This window comes from Notothenia coriiceps, unplaced genomic scaffold (assembly GCF_000735185.1).
Source record: "Notothenia coriiceps isolate Sejong01 unplaced genomic scaffold, NC01 NC01_scaffold00035452, whole genome shotgun sequence".
Classification (NCBI taxonomy): domain Eukaryota; kingdom Metazoa; phylum Chordata; class Actinopteri; order Perciformes; family Nototheniidae; genus Notothenia; species Notothenia coriiceps.
In genome coordinates this window covers 1-21,642 of record NW_011368153.1, presented here as the reverse complement: position 1 = coordinate 21,642, position 21,642 = coordinate 1, and the positions used below count along the sequence as shown (strand labels likewise).

Here is a 21,642-nt window from a genome sequence, read left to right as displayed (position 1 = left end):
AAGCCACACACTCTAATTGTTAGCAATGAGCAGGCAACCCAGACGAACTTGCCTCGATCCGACGAAGGTTTTCGCCTGGGTACCCACGCATATCAAGTTCTGAGGCCCAAAGCACGCGAGACCCCAATTTCTCCTGCTACGGGCCATCTCAGTCGATGGTAACCACAATGTTCCACCGCCAACAACAACCGCACAAAAAAAAATTTACGCAAAGATAATTGCTGCGACCGCACACGAGACAAATTAACACCCTTATTGGGTACGCCTGCCTAACGTGTCCTCACGTGGGTAAATGTCTTCGTCCTGAACAGGCGGTGTGGTTCTGGACGGAGAGCACCAGAACGTCGTACCCATAAGGAGCCGGACACATGCCGCAGTTTTTTCGTGGCTGTGTCTTTAGTTGTAATCCCAGTGGCGATCTGTTCATCTGTCATACTGATCATACAGTCAATAACTTTGTTGTTATTAGCATCTGGTTAGCTAAGCTATGCTATATAAGAAGCTTTTTCTACAACCAGTGAGGTAAAGGCACATCTTTATATGATCATTATAGTTATAAAAAAACAAAATAATAAAGTAAACAGGTATAAAATACTATATGACAGTAAATAAAAGTTGTTATTAATAAACAAGAATACAGTTTGAAAGGGGAGTGATTTGTAAAATATCCATAAAGAAAAATAAATCTGCTTCCAGTTCTGTTTCATATGGATGTTGAGAGATGTATCCATAGATCTCCTAATGTTGCTCTCAAAGTGCACCAGATTGATGATTTTAACTTCAACATTTAAAAAAAAATCTTCCCGGGGGAGTCTGCCCCTCGGACCCCACTGGAGGAGGTGAGGACCCCCCTAGAGGAGGTTAGGTCCCCCCCACTTAAATCAGTCCACATGGATAGGAAACTAAATACTTTTGCACACATCTTGTGTCCAATATACTTTCTGTTTTGGTGGTCATGCCACAACCGTGCACGTGAATGCATGCACGAGTCATGGTAAAATATCTGGATTAAGAGGTTGCTTTTTCTTTGCACGGCATGAAAGAAAGGCGAAATGAATGGGCTGTGATTTTAGTATTTTTAAGCAGAGGTCAATCATTTGTAAGGCCCTCGGAGGATGTTGAAAAATTTGAAATGGCCCTTGAGAGGAAAAAGGTTCCCCACCCCTGTAATAGAAGGATGTGTTAAAATTGCTTTAAAACTTTAACATCAGAGAGCACTGACAACCTATTTTTTTTATGTTAAATCTCTCGTTCATGCACATTTCTTTAGTAACATAACAGACTCTTATAAGAATAAATGTGTTCATGTAAAAAAAGAGAGTTAACCATAAATAAAAAAGCTGCTTTGCTTGCTATCATGAAAAAAACATGACAAAAAGCCTGATTGATACAGAGGCTATAATGTCAGCAAGAAAATGCAAAGGGCTAGTATTAATAATATTTCTATTTATGCATGGGAAACTTATGATTTATGATGACCTTATTTAAGATAAGATCAAATATCCATATTAACATCAGCCTCATCTATATCTAGCCTTAAGTTCTTAACCTATTAACCCAGGCAACCCTTCCTCTGCAGAACCCTAGACCTCACACACTGGGCTCTGGTGACCTCTTACCTCCGGGCACGCTGTACCAGGCCCCTCCGTTAGTGATGCCGTCTTTGAAGCTGGAGTCGTCGTCGTTCTTACGGCAGGGGGGGCGGTTGGGGTCGGACATGACTGGGTTGTACATGGAGTAAGACTTGGCCAGAGACTTGAACACAACATCATCTGGACTGGAGCTGTACTCATGAGTGGAGCCTGAGAGGAGGAACGAGAGGGAAGGGAACACACAAGAGCACAATGTTTACACAGCGCCTGGGATAAAGTATTAATTAACTAAACACCTTCATCTGAAACGAATTAAAGGCATGCCTGCGCAAAAACATTTAGTTTACTTTGAGTAATAAATGCACAGGAAGCAGTAGAACGAAACATTCTCCATCTGATTTAGATTAAAGTTACGACTTTCTGAGTGTTTGTTGTTCCATGTAAAGGTCAAATATATGTCTCATTAAATCTGTGGAAGAATTCTCATAACGACTGAGGGAAAAAATGTACACAATGAGCAGTAAAATAGGGCTGGGTTTGAGATTGTGTGTCCAAATTGTGTGTTAATGTACCAGTGCGGGTCTCATCATATGGGTAGTTGGCCACCACGTCTCCTCCATGCAGGTTAGCTGACAGCACGAAGGGGATATCCATGATCCAGTGAATCACTGCTTTGGTCTCTGGAGCCAGCTGCAAAGAAAAAACATCACTAATACTGAAAAATACATAATGCACCTAAAAACAAGTCCAAGAGGCATTTCGGTATCCAAAATATTTCCTTACTTACAACCTACACACACCTGATGTCCTTAAAAACCTTTTCTTGTTGATCCTATTGATAAGTGATGCCTGATGTAGTTTATAGTGTTTGTGCCACAGAGCTTCATTGTTCCTTATAAATGAAACACATCACACTGCTGCACTAGGGTCCATGTTAACAGGCTCTATAGTTTATCATAAACCTGCAATGATCTGCTTTTAGCCCAGTTGATATCAGTAAAAACCGCACTGACATATCGTCACCTTTTGAGATGACATTCCAGGCCGAGTAGTCTCTTTTAGCTCTGGTCTAGGTCACCCTAACCCAGGGGTCTGCAACCTTTTTGACCAAAAGAGCCATTTTGCCCCCTTTTCCAGCAATTGTTTTTGTCTGGAGCCGCAAAACATATTTGATAGCTTGATAGCTTATAAAGTTGTATATATTGTTGCATCATAGACATGCATTTATTATTTATTACATTATAGAAAACTGTTTACCTCTAATAATAAACAAATAGCTCTTATAAGGAGAATTTAAAAAAAATACACAGGCCTACTTTAAAATAAATCAACACAGCACTTGGGGAGTCCTCTGCACATTTGAAGAAAATTAAAATGGGCCCACTTTGAAATAAATAAAACATATAGCTGCACCCTAAAAAGAGTTAACTGATTGAATTATGACTGAAGATCGTCCTCTTCCGTGTTTTTCCTCCAATGCTGTAAATACCCCTCAAGGAAACCAAATGTTTATGTAATAGGGTCTGAAGACGTGCACATCTTACTCCTGTTTCAGTAACACTGTACATGTCAGATTTCTTTTTGTGTAAAATGTTACACTTTATAAATGTGTGACCCATTTGTAGAGATTAACATGGTCAGTAGGATGAAATGGGTTAAGGCTGACCACCAAAGACAAAGTATTTATGGATGCTTTTATGTTTTCATGGGTTTGGTTGGTGATAAAAAGTATGAGCAGCCATTTTAACCATTCATACCGTCTGCTTGCGGTCCCTTTAATCCCATGTTCTCTGTGTTTGTGTACCTTGGTGTTTTCTTCCACAGCCTTCTTCATGTTCTGCAGCAGGTGGTTGTTGGCTCCACCCTCCTTCTCATTGATGTAGATGATGCGGTCCAGATCGGGGAAGTTACGGTTCAGATCCACGCCCTGCGCGTTACTGCGGCCCACAAACCAGTCCTTAATCTCTCCGGGCTGAGCAGGAAACAGGAGATGATATTCAGACACAAAGCTTTAACACATACTAATGCTCCTCTCTATGTGTCAAGAGCCGTGTTGGCTAAATCTGTTGTCTTGTAATCTTGATCTGTCTGGTGCTAAAGCCTCAGATCAGGTTTGTTTACTGGGTGTTATTGTTGTGCTGTTTCATCACCTGAGAGGCGGCCTTCTCGAATCCATCTGGATTCATGGAGGGCATCAGGTGGATGCGAGTGTTGTGGACGAGGTCGATGATGGTCTCGTTGCCTTGCTGGTACTGGTTGCACAGGTACTCAGCCAGGTAGATGATCAGCTCTCTGCCCACGGCCTCGTTTCCGTGCATATTGCCGATGTACTTGAACTCAGGCTCACCTGCAGGGAAGACATAAACAGAGATTTAATTCCACATCATTTATTCCACTTCATTCTGTACAGCGTTTGTACAGCTCATAGCGAGATCATTAACTGAAAACAGGAATGTGTTACAAAGAAGGAGGTTGAATGTGAATGCACCTTTTACCAGCCAATCACATAAGGCCACAGAGCGAAATATCACAATAACGTCACAATATTTGTGAGAAAAGGCCATTTTAGTCATGGAAAACCAAAGAAGAGAAGGTCACTGATAAAGTCATTTGTGAGGGAGTTTACCCTGGACACACACACAAACACTCCCACACAGATCTATAGACTATAACGCTAGTTCTTCACGCTCCAGCAGGGACAAACAAACTGACTCATCAGCTAAAAGGTTAAAGACAATTTAACACAGCAGTGCAGGACTCCATTTGGACACTAAAGAGCGACAGACAGTGGATTATTGACCCACACTGTCACAGATTGGTCTGCCTGAAACTTGTAAGAGGGATGGATCTGAGGTTAGAGACGACTTCACTCCAGGACATGATATGGAAAAAAATTGTATTTTTGTAAGATATGGGCCCAAAATCATGCTGTTTATAGCTTGTAATGAGTCATCCTTCATTACAGCATTAACAAAAACAAAAGCAATGCATATTCTCAAATTCCAAATATAACATTCAAGTACTTTATTAAGAATATTATACATTTTGTAATATACAGACACAATGATCTTAACCCTTTTTACATGTGAAAAGTGTCTGAATTTAAGTTTTTTGATATTGACATGTGAAAAGCCTTTTTCTCAACTAAACAATGCTTTTATGACCAAGATTGCAAGGAATTTGTTTTTGTAATAAACCTTTTAAGCCAGTACGTTTTTTCTACCAGCAAAAAAGGTAAAAGCCCACTCTTCTGCTCTAATTGTAAGTGTGTTTTTTCCTATGCAAAGCCATGGATAAACAGGCATGGTGACAATTGTTTAGCTTGATTTCTTTATAAATGACTTAAACGATAAATGCATTTTATAATTATCTTACTACTAATACAATCTTAAACAAAATGTTGTTGACCATGTTGTCATCCAACATGACTGCTTTCCTTTACCTGCCTTTCTTCATCATCATCAGGAGATATTGGTTTTATATGTTGAGCTTTTGATATCGGTGTGCTCAGTAAAGCTGTGTTTTAATGACCCGGCTCCAACCATCTGTTTACTACACTAATTAGCTGTTTCCTCTCTGAATCACTTTGTGCAAGCTTACAGTATACAAACACATAAACACATTAGCTAAAGTGCTACTAAGGAGTTATATAAAGCCGTGCACAAAAGGACAAAGAGGATGACAAAGTAGGTACTGTGGCCACTCTTTTGATTAGCTACAAACCAGAGAACAGTGGCTTTCTGTGGCTAGTCGGGGAAAAAAATCCAGTTTTTATTGAGGTGCTTTTTTTTGTGTGTTTTAATGTTTTTACCTCTATTCTGATCGGGCGATTTCCAGGGATTCTTCTCCTAATTCCCATCATTAAGTTCAATTTGTTGCTTGTATAAAAGTAATGCTTTCAAGATGAATTTATACATGTGTGTCAATATTTGCATCTTCTTGATCCAGTGTAGAGTTTTTTCTTGAGTGTTTGATGTTTCCCAGTGGCTACACACACACACACACACACACACACACACACACACACACACACACACACACACACACACACACACACACAAAGTTGTACTCTGCCTAAATGAATTAGTATGTCTCAAACTATTACACAGATGCTCAGTATCTGGAGGCCTTCCCTTACTCCTACACATGTAAGAATTAATGAATTTGAGAGGCAGGGGGGTAATGGTAATTTACGGCATATAGATGTTTGTATTAATTAGATTTATTGTAATTTTTGCTACTTGTGCTTATGTAAAATAACTATTTGAAGAGATATGCAAACAAGTTTAGCCATAGGTGGATTCTCTGCACGAAGGCAAGCAAGAAACTAGGACAAATCAAAATGTCCTTCTTCTCTCCGGAGCTACCAAGTGTTGTTCTACCTTATTTCTCTGTATGTCAAACTGTCTGCACCTCTCTGAGCTTTTACTCTCCTGTGCAAACACATGACAGGACACTTGAAGTAAATTAAAAGGTTCACATGTACATTTTTCATACTTCACATAAGGGCAATGTGGTTTTTGGACAGTTTATCATTTTCCATTTGCGTTTTACAATCATAAACGATGTTCACGGATTAATTTGTTATATGCAAAACATCATTTTATGTATTTGGTAAATGCACAATAGGGTAGATTTAAATAAAAAAACTTGGAGAGTGTGCACACCCAAACCAAATTGGGTATAGACACAGGACGACAGCAGTGCACAAAGGAAAACGAAGGGTAGTCCGCACTCAAATTATTGTAAGCTCCAAAAAACTCTAAGCATTTTGACCGTTAAAGATTTTCTTCAGGCAAATATGTGTTCAAAGAATGATGGGTGTTGTGTTCTCAAAATTGAAGGACGAGCTGTCATTTTTGTCTGTAACCAACTCCATTAAAGGTCAGCAATTTGTGGAAAATACGGTTTCCCAGAGGTTGTCTTAAAAGGTCTTGTGTTATCCAATGCACTATTTTGTTACTAAAACTAGCAAACATGGAGGTTTTATATATATTTGTATCCTTAGTCAATCATCAAAACAAATCATTTAAGTAATTCATTGTTCTTGAGCCTATAGAAAGCCAGCTTTGTGTTAAAGAACATCTTGAAAGAAGATAGAAGCTTTGTTTAATTTTAGATATTTAGTGTGTGTACAACCTCTCCTCCTTTAGTTTCAATAGTGTGAAAAATTAGAGAGAGTTACTATAGATAGATATCCCTGAGTGTGTGTGTAAAAGTGTGATGTTGCTCCTCTCCTCACAGATCATATAACACATCTAAGGCAGACAAAACCTCACTTTATTATCTTTCGCTTTATCAGGACTAATCACAATGTGCCTGGCAGGTGATCAATACAGTCTCCATGGTGACCACGTAACAATGACTGCAGCCAGTCATTAGGGAAGCACCCTATTGAAGTGCTCTTAGTCGTCGTGGCAACACTGACACGGGCAGGTGCTTAGGGAGACAAATCAACTCGGAGGATGAGTAAACACACTCAGACTGTCTGCCTCAGACAGACAGACAGACAGACAGACAGACAGACAGACAGACAGACAGACAGACAGACAGACAGACAGACAGACAGACAGACACAATAAAACATTATAAAACAGCTGTACAACGTGTACAAAGTCTGTAGACCGTTTACAATCGAGCTTCTTCTGTAACTCAACCTCCATTTCTCTCTGTTTTGTATGTTTTATATTTAGATTATCAAAAAATATATATACACCAAACAACTGATGTGATGCCCACTTAAACAGGTTTTCTTAATAATACTTTAAGATGCCTATGAGGATGCCTTTAAATGTATCATGTTGTCCGACAAAGAGTCCAGACCTCAGTTGACTCATATTCTTCATTTTAACAAACACATACAATTGGTAACAAATGGTAGCATTCACCGACAACAACCAAAGAGACTGGAAAACTCATTTGACATGTTTTAGCTTTTTCAGAAGATTTGAATACAAGAAGTAAACCAACAGTGAAAGGAGAGTGAAAAGAGGTGGGGCTTTGGCTGCTTGTATGGCCAATACACAGCGTGACATGAATCATGCTTGTTACCCAGCATGTTGAGATGCAGCATATGGTGGAAAGAGAAGCACAATTCAAATGTTTGCAGAAGAAGGAAAGAAACAGAAATGAAGCTTTGTCAACAGAAGAAGCAAATCAACACAAAGAAGAAGAAGGAAAGCAGAGTGAAGGCAGAGCGGAGGAGGATGCATGTCGGAGTCTGATGTATAATAAATGACCTCTGGCTGATGGCTTGGCCTTTCTCTCCTCTTTCCGTTTCTGCTTCTCCCTTATTCCCTCTACGTTCTTTCGCCCGTACTTCTTCTTGTCCCTCATCGCCCTTTCACTCCTGTTACATTTCCCGTTTTCTCAATCATCATTCCTTTCTTCTTTTTTTTTTATCTCATCCTGTTCTTCCTCTCAGCTGTTTTTGCTATCTGTGCCTGAAGAGGCTCCGCACAGCTATAATGGCCTTTCAATGCACTGGGATTGCACTCTATTCTCCTCCACTGTATGGATACTATTAAACCCATGTCTGCCTGTTTTTCACTTTATATTCAATATGTAATGTGATACATATCCAGCGGTGTAGCTGGCTGCTACACATATGACCGAGCATCTGTGTGCGTGCTCACTGGAGATTACATACTTCCTGTGTCGTCCGATAAAACACTCCAGCGTCTCCCCTATATGAGAGGGTCCACAGTATATTGAAGCAGTGCCTCATACTGACTTTTTTTTTTGCACCTTCAGACAAAGCCAAAACCATTACAATATAGGGTTTCTCCTCACACTAGAAGCTTTGTAAATAGTTCCAGACATGAGAGTCAGAAGAGTTTGGCCGGAGCTCATTTCACCGCAGAGAAGCCGCTCTTTTCAGCCCTTAAACACTCCGATATGGCCCAGCTGCAAGAAGTAAACACCTCCTCCTCCTCAAATGAGAAAACATGTCAGCGCTGATGAATGGTTGGCGGAATATTGAAAATCTTTAACTCATAGTTTCTATATTTGAAATTCAGCCAGTATTATGATCATGCCAGTAAAACAGTACATTTACACTAAAGCTTTGGTAATAGTGAGGAATTCAGGTGTTGGTAGAGGTTTTGTTGGACAGAGCCAGGCTAGCTGTTACCATTCTTTGTGCTAAACTTAGCTAACCTAACCGGCTGCTGTCTCTGGCTTTACGCAGTTTAGCTAGATGACATAGTATCAAACATTTTATCTATAACCTCTGTAGTCTACATTTACTTGTAAGGGATATACCCGGCTCTTTATCTGCTAATTGTTCATGTTTCTTCACCAGCTAGTCTCTAGCTCTCAGGTAGCGCTAGCTAGAGATTTCTTGTTGAGAACAGTTGCCTGCTGCAGACAGAAACGGCATTGATGGAAGCGGAGAGAGTTAACCTAAAGGAAGGCTTTTAGCAGGATGTAAAACCAAAACAATGTGTTTAATGACTGATTGGGAAACACTGCTTTGAAGGAACTTAGATGGGAACTGCAGCATTAGAGTCCCTTTTCACCAACAAGTAGTCAGGTGATCTGTTGCTAATATAAAAATAATGACTAAAAACTATTTAAGAAGAGTATTAGAGTAACTTGAGTTTATTCCAACCACTGTATGGTTCCTATACTGCATAGATTTATATGAATATGTTACCAGTGTGTTTACTCTCTGGGCTATAGGCATTTCCTGTGCTGCAGTGTGACAGATGGCTGCTCACCGACAGATGAGCCCAGGACCGTCGTCCTCCGTCCAGCCAACCACGAGCTGCCCGTCAGCTCAGTGCACTAAGCCGATCTGTTTCCCCGGCAACTGCTATTTCGGCTCCACCTCAGAGTTTCAACACACTGCGAGGTCGGATAAAATATTGGTCTGTCATTTTAAAGGGGAATCTTAAAAGAGGTTCCTGTCCTTGTAGATTTCACACACACATTTATCTAAACCATCTTCCTTCACTCTCCTTTTGACATGTCAGTCTCTGGAGCTCTTTTCCTCTGTTTCATCCCCCTCCTTGCTGTGGACGTTTTGCTTAGCAGAGGTAGAAGGAGAGGAACAGAGAGAGGAGGGAGGGGGTGCTGCCCCTGTTGGAAACTCATCTGGTAGTAATAAGGTCTCCACTCCGCTACTGTGACTCATGCCGACGCACGCCCACCAGACTATTACGGGCTTATTCAGTACGCACATACGGTCATTAGACTCGGTGACCATGCAGCTAAACACACACGATCTGTGGTGCACCGTTCAGACCGCACAGAGAAGAAAATACACCTTTACATGAGACATATAGTTAAAAACACCACAAACTGGCCTGTACCCATATAAAGTGTAATTATAGGCAATGTTTTTTCTTTTTTTTTTGAGGGCTGTTTCAGGGTACTTGGAAGAAATTAATCACTTCCTGCTGCAACAGTTAAACCTCCTGTTTGTTTTGAGAGTCAGACTGAAATCACTGACGGGTATACATTCATTAAGGTTAAATGTATCCTTTAAATGTGGAATTACTGCTTTTGGTGCACTGATGTTTTCATTTTGTGGAAGTTTTATGGTTAATATTAATCTGTATATTGAATTAATAATACACATATTTTACATTGTGTAAAAAGTCCAGTGAATTCTTTTTTAAGCTTTTGTGCGGTAATGGTTACGGATTCTTCACCTCATGCTCATATATCTCAAAATGAATGATTTCACTAATGCAAATTATTTTTGATATGTCGATTTGTCTGCCCTATTTTGGATTATAAAATGTCCAATTTGGTTTTGTTATTTAACAAAATGTATTCATGAAAATATATTGTTGTCTTGAATTGACTTATTTCCATTATTGAAGCTAGATCATTTTCACAATCTTTATCAAGATTGAGATTCTGACTATTATATTATAAAAGCTATATTTTGCTATGGTGTGATTTCATTCCAGATTGATGTAAAACACAAAAGGGAAGAAGTAAAGGAACATGTAATAGAAGCTGGCTCTCCATGTTCGTCTCCATCTAACAGCTTGAGGTAATCTAGGCCATGCTCCTCCATTTTCAAAAACACTTTTGAATAGTGATTCTTTTTTTATGGTGACATTTGAGAATTGTTTTCTACTCCTGCTGTTTCATGGCCTATATCCTGAAGCCATCAGAAGCTTTAAAAGGTGATGTTGATCTCCTTAATGCACTCAAGTGATAAAACTGAGACATTTTCCCCATTTGAGGCGTGACTTAAGAAAAAGGAGAAGGTGCTTTGCATCTAAAAGCAGCAGTGGTGGTCTGCAGTTCCTGTGGCTGGTGAAAACTGCCCTTCAATCAAAAGGTCTCACATATGCTGACTTCTTCTACTCTATGGATTCCACCAGCCTGCAGTCGGGACCTGACAACATCAAGGAGGGTGATGGAGATGCAGGGAAGTCAAGACATTACTCAGATCCACTAAGAGACACCATAACTAGTCCAACCCTATCAAGACTTCATATAATATTCAGTCAAAGGCTTCCTCTTTTGAAGGCCTTGCATGGAATATTTTCTCTCATATGCTGCAACCAACACCACTGACACATCTGCTTTTGATTGGGAGTCATATAAACTCATATGGCAGCCCAAACGAGCCGGGGCAATATGATCAGCCCCGTTTGGCATGTTTTTCCCAACATCACGACTCGGTATAAGCACGAAGAGATCTTTATCAACCAGCAAAATGGCGGCTTTGCGTGGCTGATCCCACAATCTATCATCTAGAAACCTCTGAAGTGATGCAGCAGGCCCCTGAATGCACCGCACACACCTGCGCTCCTCCTCTGCTCTTCCCAAGTCATTTCAGCCCCCATCAGCCACACGGATGGTCTCTAATTAACCCTCACATTAAATAAACGCACCTGCAGCCTGCTATGCGCAATAGTGCGTGATGTGTTGGTGTTATTATCACAGCTTGTTATAATGGGTGAAGGAAGTCGGGGGACAAAAGGCAGCAGGGATGGGGTGCATTCACCGCATTATGATGACTTTCTGTATGCGTAAAACTGACCAGGTTCGTGCGTCCCGGGATTGTCTGACATCTCCAGCACCAGCAGCTCGCGGCCCTCGAAGCTCTCCCCGATGGTGTAGATGCGGGTGATGGTCGGGCACTGCAGCCACACCGACACCAGAGCCTTCCGCAGCTCCTCATAGCGGTGGTACTCGAAGGAGATCTCCCCCTCGGTGCCTGCTGCTGCCGCGCTGACTAGGGCCACTGCGGCCCCGAATAAAACTACCGAAGTGAAGAGTTTCATCTTGACGTGTCCTCTTGTCCCTAAGCCCTGTCTGTGTGTGTCGGTCCCAAGCCTTATCTCTGTGCTGCAGCTTCGCTACAGGCTATAAATATTCTCTCTCTCTCTCTCTCTCTCTCCCCTCCCTCTCTCTCCCTCTGCCCCTGTGTGATGCTCTGAGTCTGAGCGCAGACTCCCTCCAAAGTCAAGCCCACACAAGAGTTTCACATCCGGTCACAGATTTCATTAAAGTATTAAGAAACCGACAAAATAATGTCACTGTAACTATATTTTCTAAGGTTTAAATTCACGCCTAGCTACTAAATGTTCTCAGACAGACAGAAGGGTGTCGCCTTGACCATTGTAGAATCGGAGGGATGAAACCCTGTTTAATGGTCACACACAGCACACACAGTGAAATGTGGCCTCTGCATTTCCCCCTAGCGACCTCCATATTTAGGTCTGGTCGGGGACTTGAACCGACGACCCTACAGCTCACAGTCCAAGCCCCTACTGACTGAGCCACCGCCGAACATCAGATCTCTGCATTTGACCCATCCTAGTGTTAGGAGCAGTGAGCAGCCGTTAGGTCGGCGCTCGGGGAGCAGTGTAGGGACAGCGCCTTGCTCAGGGGCACCTCGGAGTCACTTGGTCGTTCCGAGACTCGAACCGGTAACCTTCCGGTTCCTAGGCCGAGTCCCTACGGACTATTGTCAGGCAAATATCAGAATCAGAATCAGAATCAGAAACAGGTGTATTACCAAGTAGGTTTACACGTACGAGGAATTTGACTCCAAGATCATATGGATCTTTAGGTTTGTAATTAGAATGTATGCAAGTTTCGTCCGTCTGGCCAACATTTCAATGGCCTGTAATGTAATTTCCCTAGAGGTGAGACTTTCCCCCCTGTTGTCTTTCTCCTGTATAAAGTGCTTGTTTTTCTGTTGTAACAGGGTCAGACCCTGGTGTTTTCTACTAGTGCAGGACCTCTGGCCTTTCCAGCTGGAAATAACATTGATTCTGTTCAATGCTATAACTCTTTATTAAATAACACAACTTTGGTTTTAGCTTGTATATTTATTATTTTCTTACCAGAAGGTGATTAAGTGTGGAATTTCCACCACATTTAGGATAACATAAAATAAGTGTTCTGTAGTTGTAGTGCAAATATGGTAAATATGCAAAAACAAAATATAACCTAAGGTATCAAAAAGGTGCAAATTCTAAATATATTTGATGCCAAAGTCAAACACAGTAGCCTACATATAAATGCTTAACAGTAAGGTGCAAATCTTAAAAGTATACAGCATGGGGTTATTTTTGATCAAGACAATAAAAACAGTCTATATTGAAACCAAAAAGACCAATCTGAATAAATGGACATAGCCATGGCAAGTAATCCAATACAACTCGGCATTTTATTACTTCCTGCTTTTTTCGTGTATCGGTATCTAATTATAAAACATCAAAACATACAACTGACTGATCTGCTCTGTTCATCTTGACTGGTAGACAATGATTGTGATGGAAATTGACATTATGAAATTATCTAATCAAGCAATATAAAGATGTCACTTTTGGCTCTCAGTTGTTTGGTATTTTTCCCTCCTTTTAATCACCAAAGGGAATATAAAGATTAAACAATAATACTGGGAGTCCAAAAACGAACGGGGTTCGACCATGTTTTGCATTCATTTCCTCATGTGTTTAATCACTTAGTTTTGGTCCATGGTATAAATAGTGCCTCACTTCCTGTTTGCTGGCTGCTGTTGGCTAACTTGACTCAGCAGCAGCAGGGGTGTGTCCACAGTGCAGCAGAGAGGAGATGAAGGGAACCTACAGCAGCAAACACACTCACTTCCTCCATCAACAGCAGTGTACTGTTAATCTACACTTATCTAAAATATGAAGGTAATCAAATGTCTTCATGTAGAAAATCGTATAAAAAACTAAAATATGTGGTTTCCCTCTGCAGCTAGTCAAGTTGCAGTTTACATCCATGTCGGTTCAACATGTCATCACTCTATAATTGTGTGAAATTATCATAAGTGTAATAATTCAAGTTTTTCCCAAAAATTGGTTTGTGAGGTGCAGTGACCTCGACCTTTGACCCCGGAAATCAAATCCTGTCATCTTTGAGTTCAAGTGAGCCAAATTTAAAGAAGAACCCTCAAAGCATTCCTGTTGTATTACGTCCTTGAGAATGGGATGCATGTACAAACATCCAGAAAATAATACGCGTAAATAAAGCTCAACACAACTACACAAAGCCTAATCAAATGTGTTTGTATATTTAAAAAAATAACACAACATATTAAAGCTTTTTTTGTAAAATCAGGACATCATTTATTTATTAACATTAACAAAATAGTCTTGAACAAATTGAAAGTTCCATATGAGCCAATCTCCTTTTATTAAAAAAATAACATGAATTTGCATCAAACATGCTTGACTTGAGTTTGGACAGCCCCCACAGAACTGTAGCTATCATGCAACGTCACTCTGACTCAGTTTAACTCAAGAGGAAGCGCTAAAGTGCTAAAACATTCAGAGGTATATGGAAGAATTTCATAAGGAAGTCATATGGTACAAACGTCATGCAATGACAAAGCAAAGCAACAAATTCAAACAGGATTTAGTTTTTTTTATTCGCAGCAAAAAAGGCCAAAAGACGGACTGAAGTTGATACAGTCCGCTGACAGGCGAGTGGATGAACAGAGATGTTTACTGCTCCTTCTTGTCTCCCAGTTTCTCCTGGTATTTGTTGAACTGGCTGTCCGTCATCAGCAGCTTGTCCCACCAGGTGAAGGTGGAGGCGTAGTTCCCAACGAAGTTCATGTGGTGGAAGTCGTGGAAGCGGGTGCCGGCGTAGAACGGGATCAGATGGAGTGGGTTCATAGGGATGTCATAACCACTGAGAGAGAAAACGATAAAAAGGGAATTAATGTCTGTCTGCTATTTATTCATAAAAAAAAGAACATTTTGTTCTTTCTTAGATCTAATAGGTCAATATTTTCTATTTAAAGCATTCTCGAAGAAGCTTTTCAAATGAGACGCACATTTTGAAATTATCAATAATTATGTTTGTGTTTGTCCTGATTACGTGATGCATATAGTTTGATTCTGTTTTCATGTTGCTGCTAATGGTTGAATATGAAAAGATGGCTAGTTTTTCTATTGCACTGCACATTTTCCCATTAAAACAATATTTGTGTTTCTCTTATATTAAACACTGTTGCACTATTGGCTAAATAAAGTATTTTATGTAAAGATGAAAAAAACCTGACTTTTGTCACAAGCATTGTTTTATTTTAGATGGTATATTTTTTTTAAAGGGTTACAAATGACATTTGTTTGTAGTTTATTAAAGCAAGTCTGCAGGATAAATGCTAAGTCAGTACTTAGTACTTAAAAATATGGAAGATATAATGTATTTAATAATAACTACCTAAAGGAGTTCTTTGTGATCTGATAACATCTGGTGATCTGTGTGGCCCTCTAGTGGTCACCGCTATACATTACTGACATGTAACATACGAATTGTGCAGTGTATTGTAATCAGTGATGTGTTGCAGTCAATGTCTCTCTTGAGTCATAGCATTAAGCAGTCCATGTGAGCTACATTTCTACCTGCAGAAAGTGATGAAAAGGGAAGAAAAAAAACGAAATGACAGGAAGAAAGTGTCCTACCTGTGGACATCGATGGTCTCCAGCAGGCGGAAGGACACCCAGGCCCACAGCAGGAACACGTGGTTACAGAACATCATGATGCCGATGAAGAAACCTGTTCCCAGGATGAGAGTCTCAGCAGGATGAGCGTACTCTGCCTGCATGCCGAACGGAGACTGAGGGACAGAGGAAGAATGTAATGAAGACTATTCAGGTGTGGTGTTTAAGTAAAGACAATAACCAGAGTGGTGTGTGTATTTATCTTATCACTTGTGTGTTTTACTCACGGTGAACTCGTGGTGGACTTTGTGGATGTGTTTGTAGATCTTGCGGTGGTGCAGCGCGCGGTGCAGGAAGTAGTGCCAGGTGTCTTCAACCACTGCGCAGCCGAAGCACTGAGCCACTACGTACGGCCTGGAGGAGGAGACGAGGAGAGAGAGGAGGGACATCCTTAGAAACGCACACTGAGATATTCAAATTAACTGTGACCGGTGTATCCCGCTGAATGCGGTTAGTGTAAAGAATGTAATTTCTTAAAACTGCCATTTCATCTCTTTTTATGTGATTTTTCTCATATTGCCTACATATGGATATTGCACTAACATTCCTAAAAAAATGTTTTTTGTTTTTTTCAATCTCGCGATCGACGTATTGGGCACCCCTGCTCTATTTGTATAATTTACGTTATTGTCAACAAGTGGAAAATATTCTTTTGTTTCTTTTAAAGCAGTATTACATGCAGGCATTTTCTTTCGTAAAGCAGATTGATGAAGGCATGAGAAACACCTTTCTCGTTTTAAAAAATACAATAATTTCTGCTGGATATCTATGCGTCATTAAATTGAATGCTTTTCAGAGCTTAAACGTTACCATTATCATAGATAGCCAGTGTTGGGCAAGTTACTTCCAAAATGTAATATATGTGACCTGCTCTATCGAAATCAGTCGCATTGACCCGAAGACACATTTTGCACACACACACACACACACANGCTATTTAGCTTTCCAGGCGATGCTGCCTACCTGCTCGATGTAGCTGACCAGTGAGTTGCGGTTCTGCTCCCAGTAAGTCTTCAGGTTGTCCTCACTGGGGAACCCCAGTGAGGACAACCTGAAGACTTACTGGGAGCAGAACCGCAACTCACTGGTCAGCTACATCGAGCAGGTAGGCAGCATCGCCTGGAAAGCTAAATAGCTCTATCTCAGGGAAATATAGTAAATGGGGTAAATAAAAATCGGTAAGATGATGGTCGAGAAGTCTTTGTACTTAAATAATATAAACAACTTGTTTGTGAGTTGTACTGTTCTAAAGGGGACAACAGATGCATTTTCTCCTTATCATTTTCTATGACACCTTTTTTGGCCAAGTAAGGGCTAAGTAAGATCAACGATTACGACTTAGTTAAGGTTGGGCAAAGATTGCCTTCATGGGGAAACCAGTGTTGACTGTTGTCAGAGGATGTGACATAAACTGCTGTCTCACAGTTTCAAAGTCACAACCATCCACCCTAACCTCAGAGGTTTTCTTCATGCATGACAACACAACACCACTTCCACTTTTGTTACTTAAAGAGTCCATTGTTAGCATTATTGCAAAATGTACATTTAAATCCCATTAAACCCATTTCCCGCCCTGTTTCCCTGAACCAAACATTGATTATTCCTCTTGGTGTGTTTGTAGGTTCACCGGGGTGTAAAGGGCTTTGTGCGTGACCTCCAGGGAAGCCCCATTTTCAATGCCAGCATCTCTGTGGAGGGCATCGACCACGACATCACCACAGGTATCAGCATCCAGTGAAAATTCACACAATCCTGACAACCATGTATAGCTCAGTGACATGAGGTGTGCCACGAATGTAATGTATGATGTTGTAATGCCCTCTGGTGGACAAACTCAGTAGTGCATCACTTTCTTAGCAGCTCTGTTGGGTGCTTTTTTACATGTATTAATGAGAAAATCTGTATTTTGTAGCCAAAGATGGAGACTACTGGCGCCTCCTTGCTCCAGGAAACTACAAAGTGGCAGCCACTGCCCCAGGATACCTGACGGTCATCAAGAAGGTGGCTGTTGCCTTCAGCCCTGCAACCAGGGTGAGACTCACAGACACACAACTCTGTCTCACATTCACTGTGTGCTCTCTTTTTGTTTCCAAAAAGGTAGTATACAAGAAGTGCTTTTTGCTGAATCTCGAACTGCTGATTTATTGTGAATATTTTAATATGGGAGCATGTGAGTAAGAAATTACCTGATTTGGTTACGGTACACATATGTACAGTAGGGGGACTGACTACCAAGAATTGAGATAAACCGTTTTTATTTTTTTATAACAATATGTTTATCAAGTTACATTTAATTTATAATAAAAAAAGAATGAACATTATGTATCCATATTTAAATGTATCCAGTATTATTCTATCTAAAACATATACATAATATAAACATACAGATTAATGACCAAACAAAATTTAAATAATAAAAAAGGAAATTAACTGCTAATACATACATTGTACAATTATTTATATTATTATTAGCTGTTTTGGTCTTTTTTATGGGGCATGGTAATAAGCCTTGCTCATTTTAAGCTCTGAAGTGGGAGTCTTTACTTATCAATGAATTTGTTGCAAAATCTAAAACAATCCAGTCTATGGTAGGACATTTCTAACTTGGAATATGTAAAAGAAGAACTCTCTTTTAGTTTATTATGTCTAATCCGTTGTTTTCTCCGTCTCAGGTGGACTTTGAGCTGGAGTCTCTGATGGAGAGGAAGGAGGAGGAGCGCGAGGAGCTGATGGACTGGTGGAAGATGATGTCGGAGACTCTGAACTTCTAAAGCGTTTTGTCTGGCTGATGATCGGACCGTCTGCACAACGATGTAATATATTCAGCATTTTGTGTGGCGGTCCACTCTTAAAAGAAGAATATATTGTCTCTTTATTTGTTTTGTTCTCTTTTCGATCATTATTTTATGGATTATTACTGTTTTATTAATGTAATGGTTTGCCTCATACTCCTGTTGAATATCCTGCAGACACAGAAATAGACACAGGAGGACTTTGCAGGTAGTTTGTTGGCAGTGAGATCGGTGTTGATTTCTGTGGTATTGTGTTCTTCATCGTACACGTGATTTGGTAACCATGGCACCCATCTATATAATCAACGATTGACTGAGTAATTGTGTATGTAAAAGAGCTGTTTACATCATTACCACATGGATCCGTCGAAAATTATTCATTATTTTAACTGTTTTAAATGTCTCCGTTTCTCCAGGCTTTAGTAAAATTCAACAAAAAAAACACACTCCCTTTTGATTCACAGTAATTTGCACACACACATTAAATCTGTTTTTCTCTATGTAAAATTTGCTACGGTTTAGAGAAAGTCTGGGACATTAAAAGCACTGTAAAATTACTGTAAACATTATATTGTAAAAAATATATACATGCAGCACCGTTTCCCTGTTTGTTATCGATGTTGAGATCTCTTTTTTTTAAACTGACGGCAGCACAGCTTTGATTTTTTGCACAAGATGAATGGTTATAATATATACTGTATTTATGAACTATAGGTATAGCAAGAAATGTGTGGTTTTGTAACTTAAAAATCTAAGAAACAAGGCCATAACATCGTTAAATCAGTCCACTTGAGTCTACCAAAAGCCTTTTCCTTTGTACGTGCATTTCACAGGTAAGACTGTGGTACATAAGGAAATGTGGAACATGCACAAGTTGTGTTTTTCAAGGATAAATTAACACTAATCTTCTAAGTAGATACAGAAAGTTTAACTGACTGTAGAGATGAAGTTCACCTGGGTTGAGACCGCAGAAATAAATTATTGAATGTATATCTATAGAAACAGTTACAAATGTAAAGAATGAACTGATCAATAAAACTCCCATCTTTATGTTGTCAATCTGAAGTCCAGTGTCTACTTTTGTGTCAGCTCATTCACATTAACAGTAGCAACAAAAAGACAGAGATTAGGAGTGTCCAACATGTGAAGCAAAGTGTAGTGTGTTAAGGTACCATGTACTATTACAGCAAACACCAGATGTATATATCAAGTATTAGCTGGCATATGACATTCCATGTGAACAAATAGGCTAATATTTTGTATCTTAACAAAGACAGCAACAGTATTGTATGCCTGCCTATTCAATTGAATAACCAAATATACACCTTTAACCAAAACTGATCTAATGTATTGCATGTAAAGCACTTGGTGACTTTGTTTTGAAAAGAGCTGTAGCCTATACATAAAGTTATTATTATATTATAATGTAAAAAAAAATGCTATATTAACCCTTATCAAGCCTTCTTAGTCTTTGTCTTCTAATAATATAGAATTATGATAGTAGTCAACATAAATTAAATAAACTATTGAACATACATTTTGAGTCCCTCTGGGAAGTTTTGCAGTTATGAGTAAGTCCTTTATGCAAGATGTGGTATCACTTTCTCTTTTTTGTCTATATTTATTATTATTACGAGGTATTAGTTAATGGTTTGTGACTTAATGGTGGAGGATTTGTCAAATATTAATGTTATTATAGTGTTGTGATGTGATTATTTTTGAATAAATAAAGAAAATACACTCTTTAGGGAGTGGTTGGACTGGAGACATGTTTCAGCTTCATGGTTGCTAGGAGGCTAGTTGCCAGGCTTTAATGTGAGTGTGTTCTATAATATAACCGCTAGGAGGCTAAACAACCTTTAAACAAGCTAACAGGTGCACCACTAGCATCAAAACAATGGTTTAAAAGCAGTTTAAAAGTCGTTATGGCTAACTGGGTAACGAAAAGTCGCCTGCTTACACACCGGACAGAAGAACAACGTCGTCGCCCCCCTTAAAGTATTTTCTGATGAATGTAAGTTCAACATTGTATTACCTTGTTTTAGCTTTTGTTTATTCATCACCAACCACTTAACTTTCAGCATTAGCTTTATCGTTAGCTTGCTGATTAGTTGCTTACGTTGGTATGTTTGGTGCTTAAAAGATGACTTAACGGTTAAGGTTATTATGGTATTTAACCGGAGGTGGAAGAAGTACTCAGATCTTGCACTTCAGTAAAATTACAAGTACCAGAGACTAGGAATACTGTTTTACATTATACTCAAAGTACCAAAAGTAAAAGTACTCATTTGGCAGATCGACCCACTTCAGAATAATATCTATAATATGTTTTGATTATAATAATTATTGATGCATATATATTTATCATAGCTGGTAAAGGTGGAACACATTTTATAATTGTAGTTACTGCTGGGTATTTTACGAATGTAGTCAAAGTGTAACTAAAGTCCTATTTAAGTGCTGATTATGTTTTATATCATATATGCAAAGTAACTTAAAGTACTACATAAATGTAGTAAAGTAAAAGTACAAAGAAGCCGAAAATGAAAATACTCAAGTAAAGTACAATTCCCTCAACATTGTACAGCACTTGAGTAAATGTACTTAGTTACTTTACCCCACAGTATTTAACTGTGTATGGTAATTCGTTCATTCATTTTCAATTATTATGGGTATAAAAAGTTTTTCATTTATGTGGTGATGTCCTACTTTTTTGAAGTCTGTATCAAGTCATGTCGGTATTTTCAATCTCTCAGACGGTTTCTGTTGGAGTGCATCTGCAATGCTTCTACAACACAATGTCTCCTGTACTGTGAGTGTGAACGTACTAGCACAATATACTATAATCATCAAAATGTTAAATATGTACAGTATTGTACGAATGAGGTTTCATTTTATAACTTTAGGACTACATTAAACATTAGCCCTCCAAAAGCTGTTGGAAGGATGACCGTCTAAAGTTTGATTATAAACTGGTTGAAGTGTGGTTGAGAAAATAATCTTAGTACTTAAGTTTGGAGGAAAAGTTTGGAAATTGCCATACCCGAGTGATAGTGTATATGTAATGCAAGTTAAACAGTAGCTGTAAAACCATGTGTTCAGGTACTTACTAAAGGTCTTAATGCATAATCCATGCACATATTATTATTATTACACACACACACACACACACACACACACACACACACACACACACACACACACACACACACACACACACACACACACACACAATCCCACAAACACTCTCTCTCTCACACACACACACACACACACACACACACACACACACACACACAC

The 21,642-nt window shown here is 39.4% G+C and overlaps 2 protein-coding genes and 1 long non-coding RNA gene across 3 annotated transcripts; 1 reads left to right on the top strand and 2 right to left on the bottom strand.

The window, feature by feature from the left end:
* Window positions 1-1,590: 1,590 nt before the first annotated feature.
* Window positions 1,591-11,970, bottom strand: cpe (carboxypeptidase E). The gene is made up of 5 exons (XM_010791409.1): window positions 11,602-11,970; window positions 3,743-3,939; window positions 3,397-3,564; window positions 2,165-2,282; window positions 1,591-1,802 (listed from the first exon to the last, which is right to left on the bottom strand). The coding sequence occupies exons 1-5, from the start codon at window positions 11,843-11,845 to the stop codon at window positions 1,591-1,593; spliced, it is 939 nt and encodes a 312-aa protein (XP_010789711.1). The 5' UTR covers window positions 11,846-11,970.
* Window positions 11,971-14,154: 2,184 nt separating this feature from the next.
* LOC104962899 (methylsterol monooxygenase 1-like) lies at window positions 14,155-15,939 on the bottom strand. The gene is made up of 3 exons (XM_010791408.1): window positions 15,778-15,939; window positions 15,512-15,666; window positions 14,155-14,735 (listed from the first exon to the last, which is right to left on the bottom strand). Exons 1-3 carry the CDS (start codon window positions 15,937-15,939, stop codon window positions 14,546-14,548), a joined length of 507 nt encoding a protein of 168 aa, XP_010789710.1. The 3' UTR covers window positions 14,155-14,545.
* Window positions 15,940-16,500: 561 nt separating this feature from the next.
* On the top strand, window positions 16,501-17,579 carry LOC104962884 (uncharacterized). Its single transcript, XR_800258.1, has 3 exons — window positions 16,501-16,655; window positions 17,172-17,271; window positions 17,463-17,579. It is a non-coding gene; the product is annotated as an uncharacterized lncRNA (long non-coding RNA).
* The last annotated feature ends 4,063 nt before the right edge of the window (window positions 17,580-21,642 follow it).

Coding starts and splice junctions, on each gene's coding strand:
- cpe (XM_010791409.1), bottom strand. CDS start 11,845: ATGAAACTCTTCACTTCGGTAGTTTTATTCGGGGCCGCAGTGGCCCTA. Junction 2,283..3,396: donor CTGTGGAAGAAAACACCAAG/GTACACAAACAC, acceptor TTTTCTTTGCAG/CTGGCTCCAGAGACCAAAGC. Junction 1,803..2,164: donor ATATGATGAGACCCGCACTG/GTACATTAACAC, acceptor TCCTCCTCTCAG/GCTCCACTCATGAGTACAGC.
- LOC104962899 (XM_010791408.1), bottom strand. CDS start 15,939: ATGTCCCTCCTCTCTCTCCTCGTCTCCTCCTCCAGGCCGTACGTAGTG. Junction 15,667..15,777: donor AAGTCCACCACGAGTTCACC/GTGAGTAAAACA, acceptor TCTGTCCCTCAG/TCTCCGTTCGGCATGCAGGC. Junction 14,736..15,511: donor GAGACCATCGATGTCCACAG/GTAGGACACTTT, acceptor TTTCTCTCTCAG/TGGTTATGACATCCCTATGA.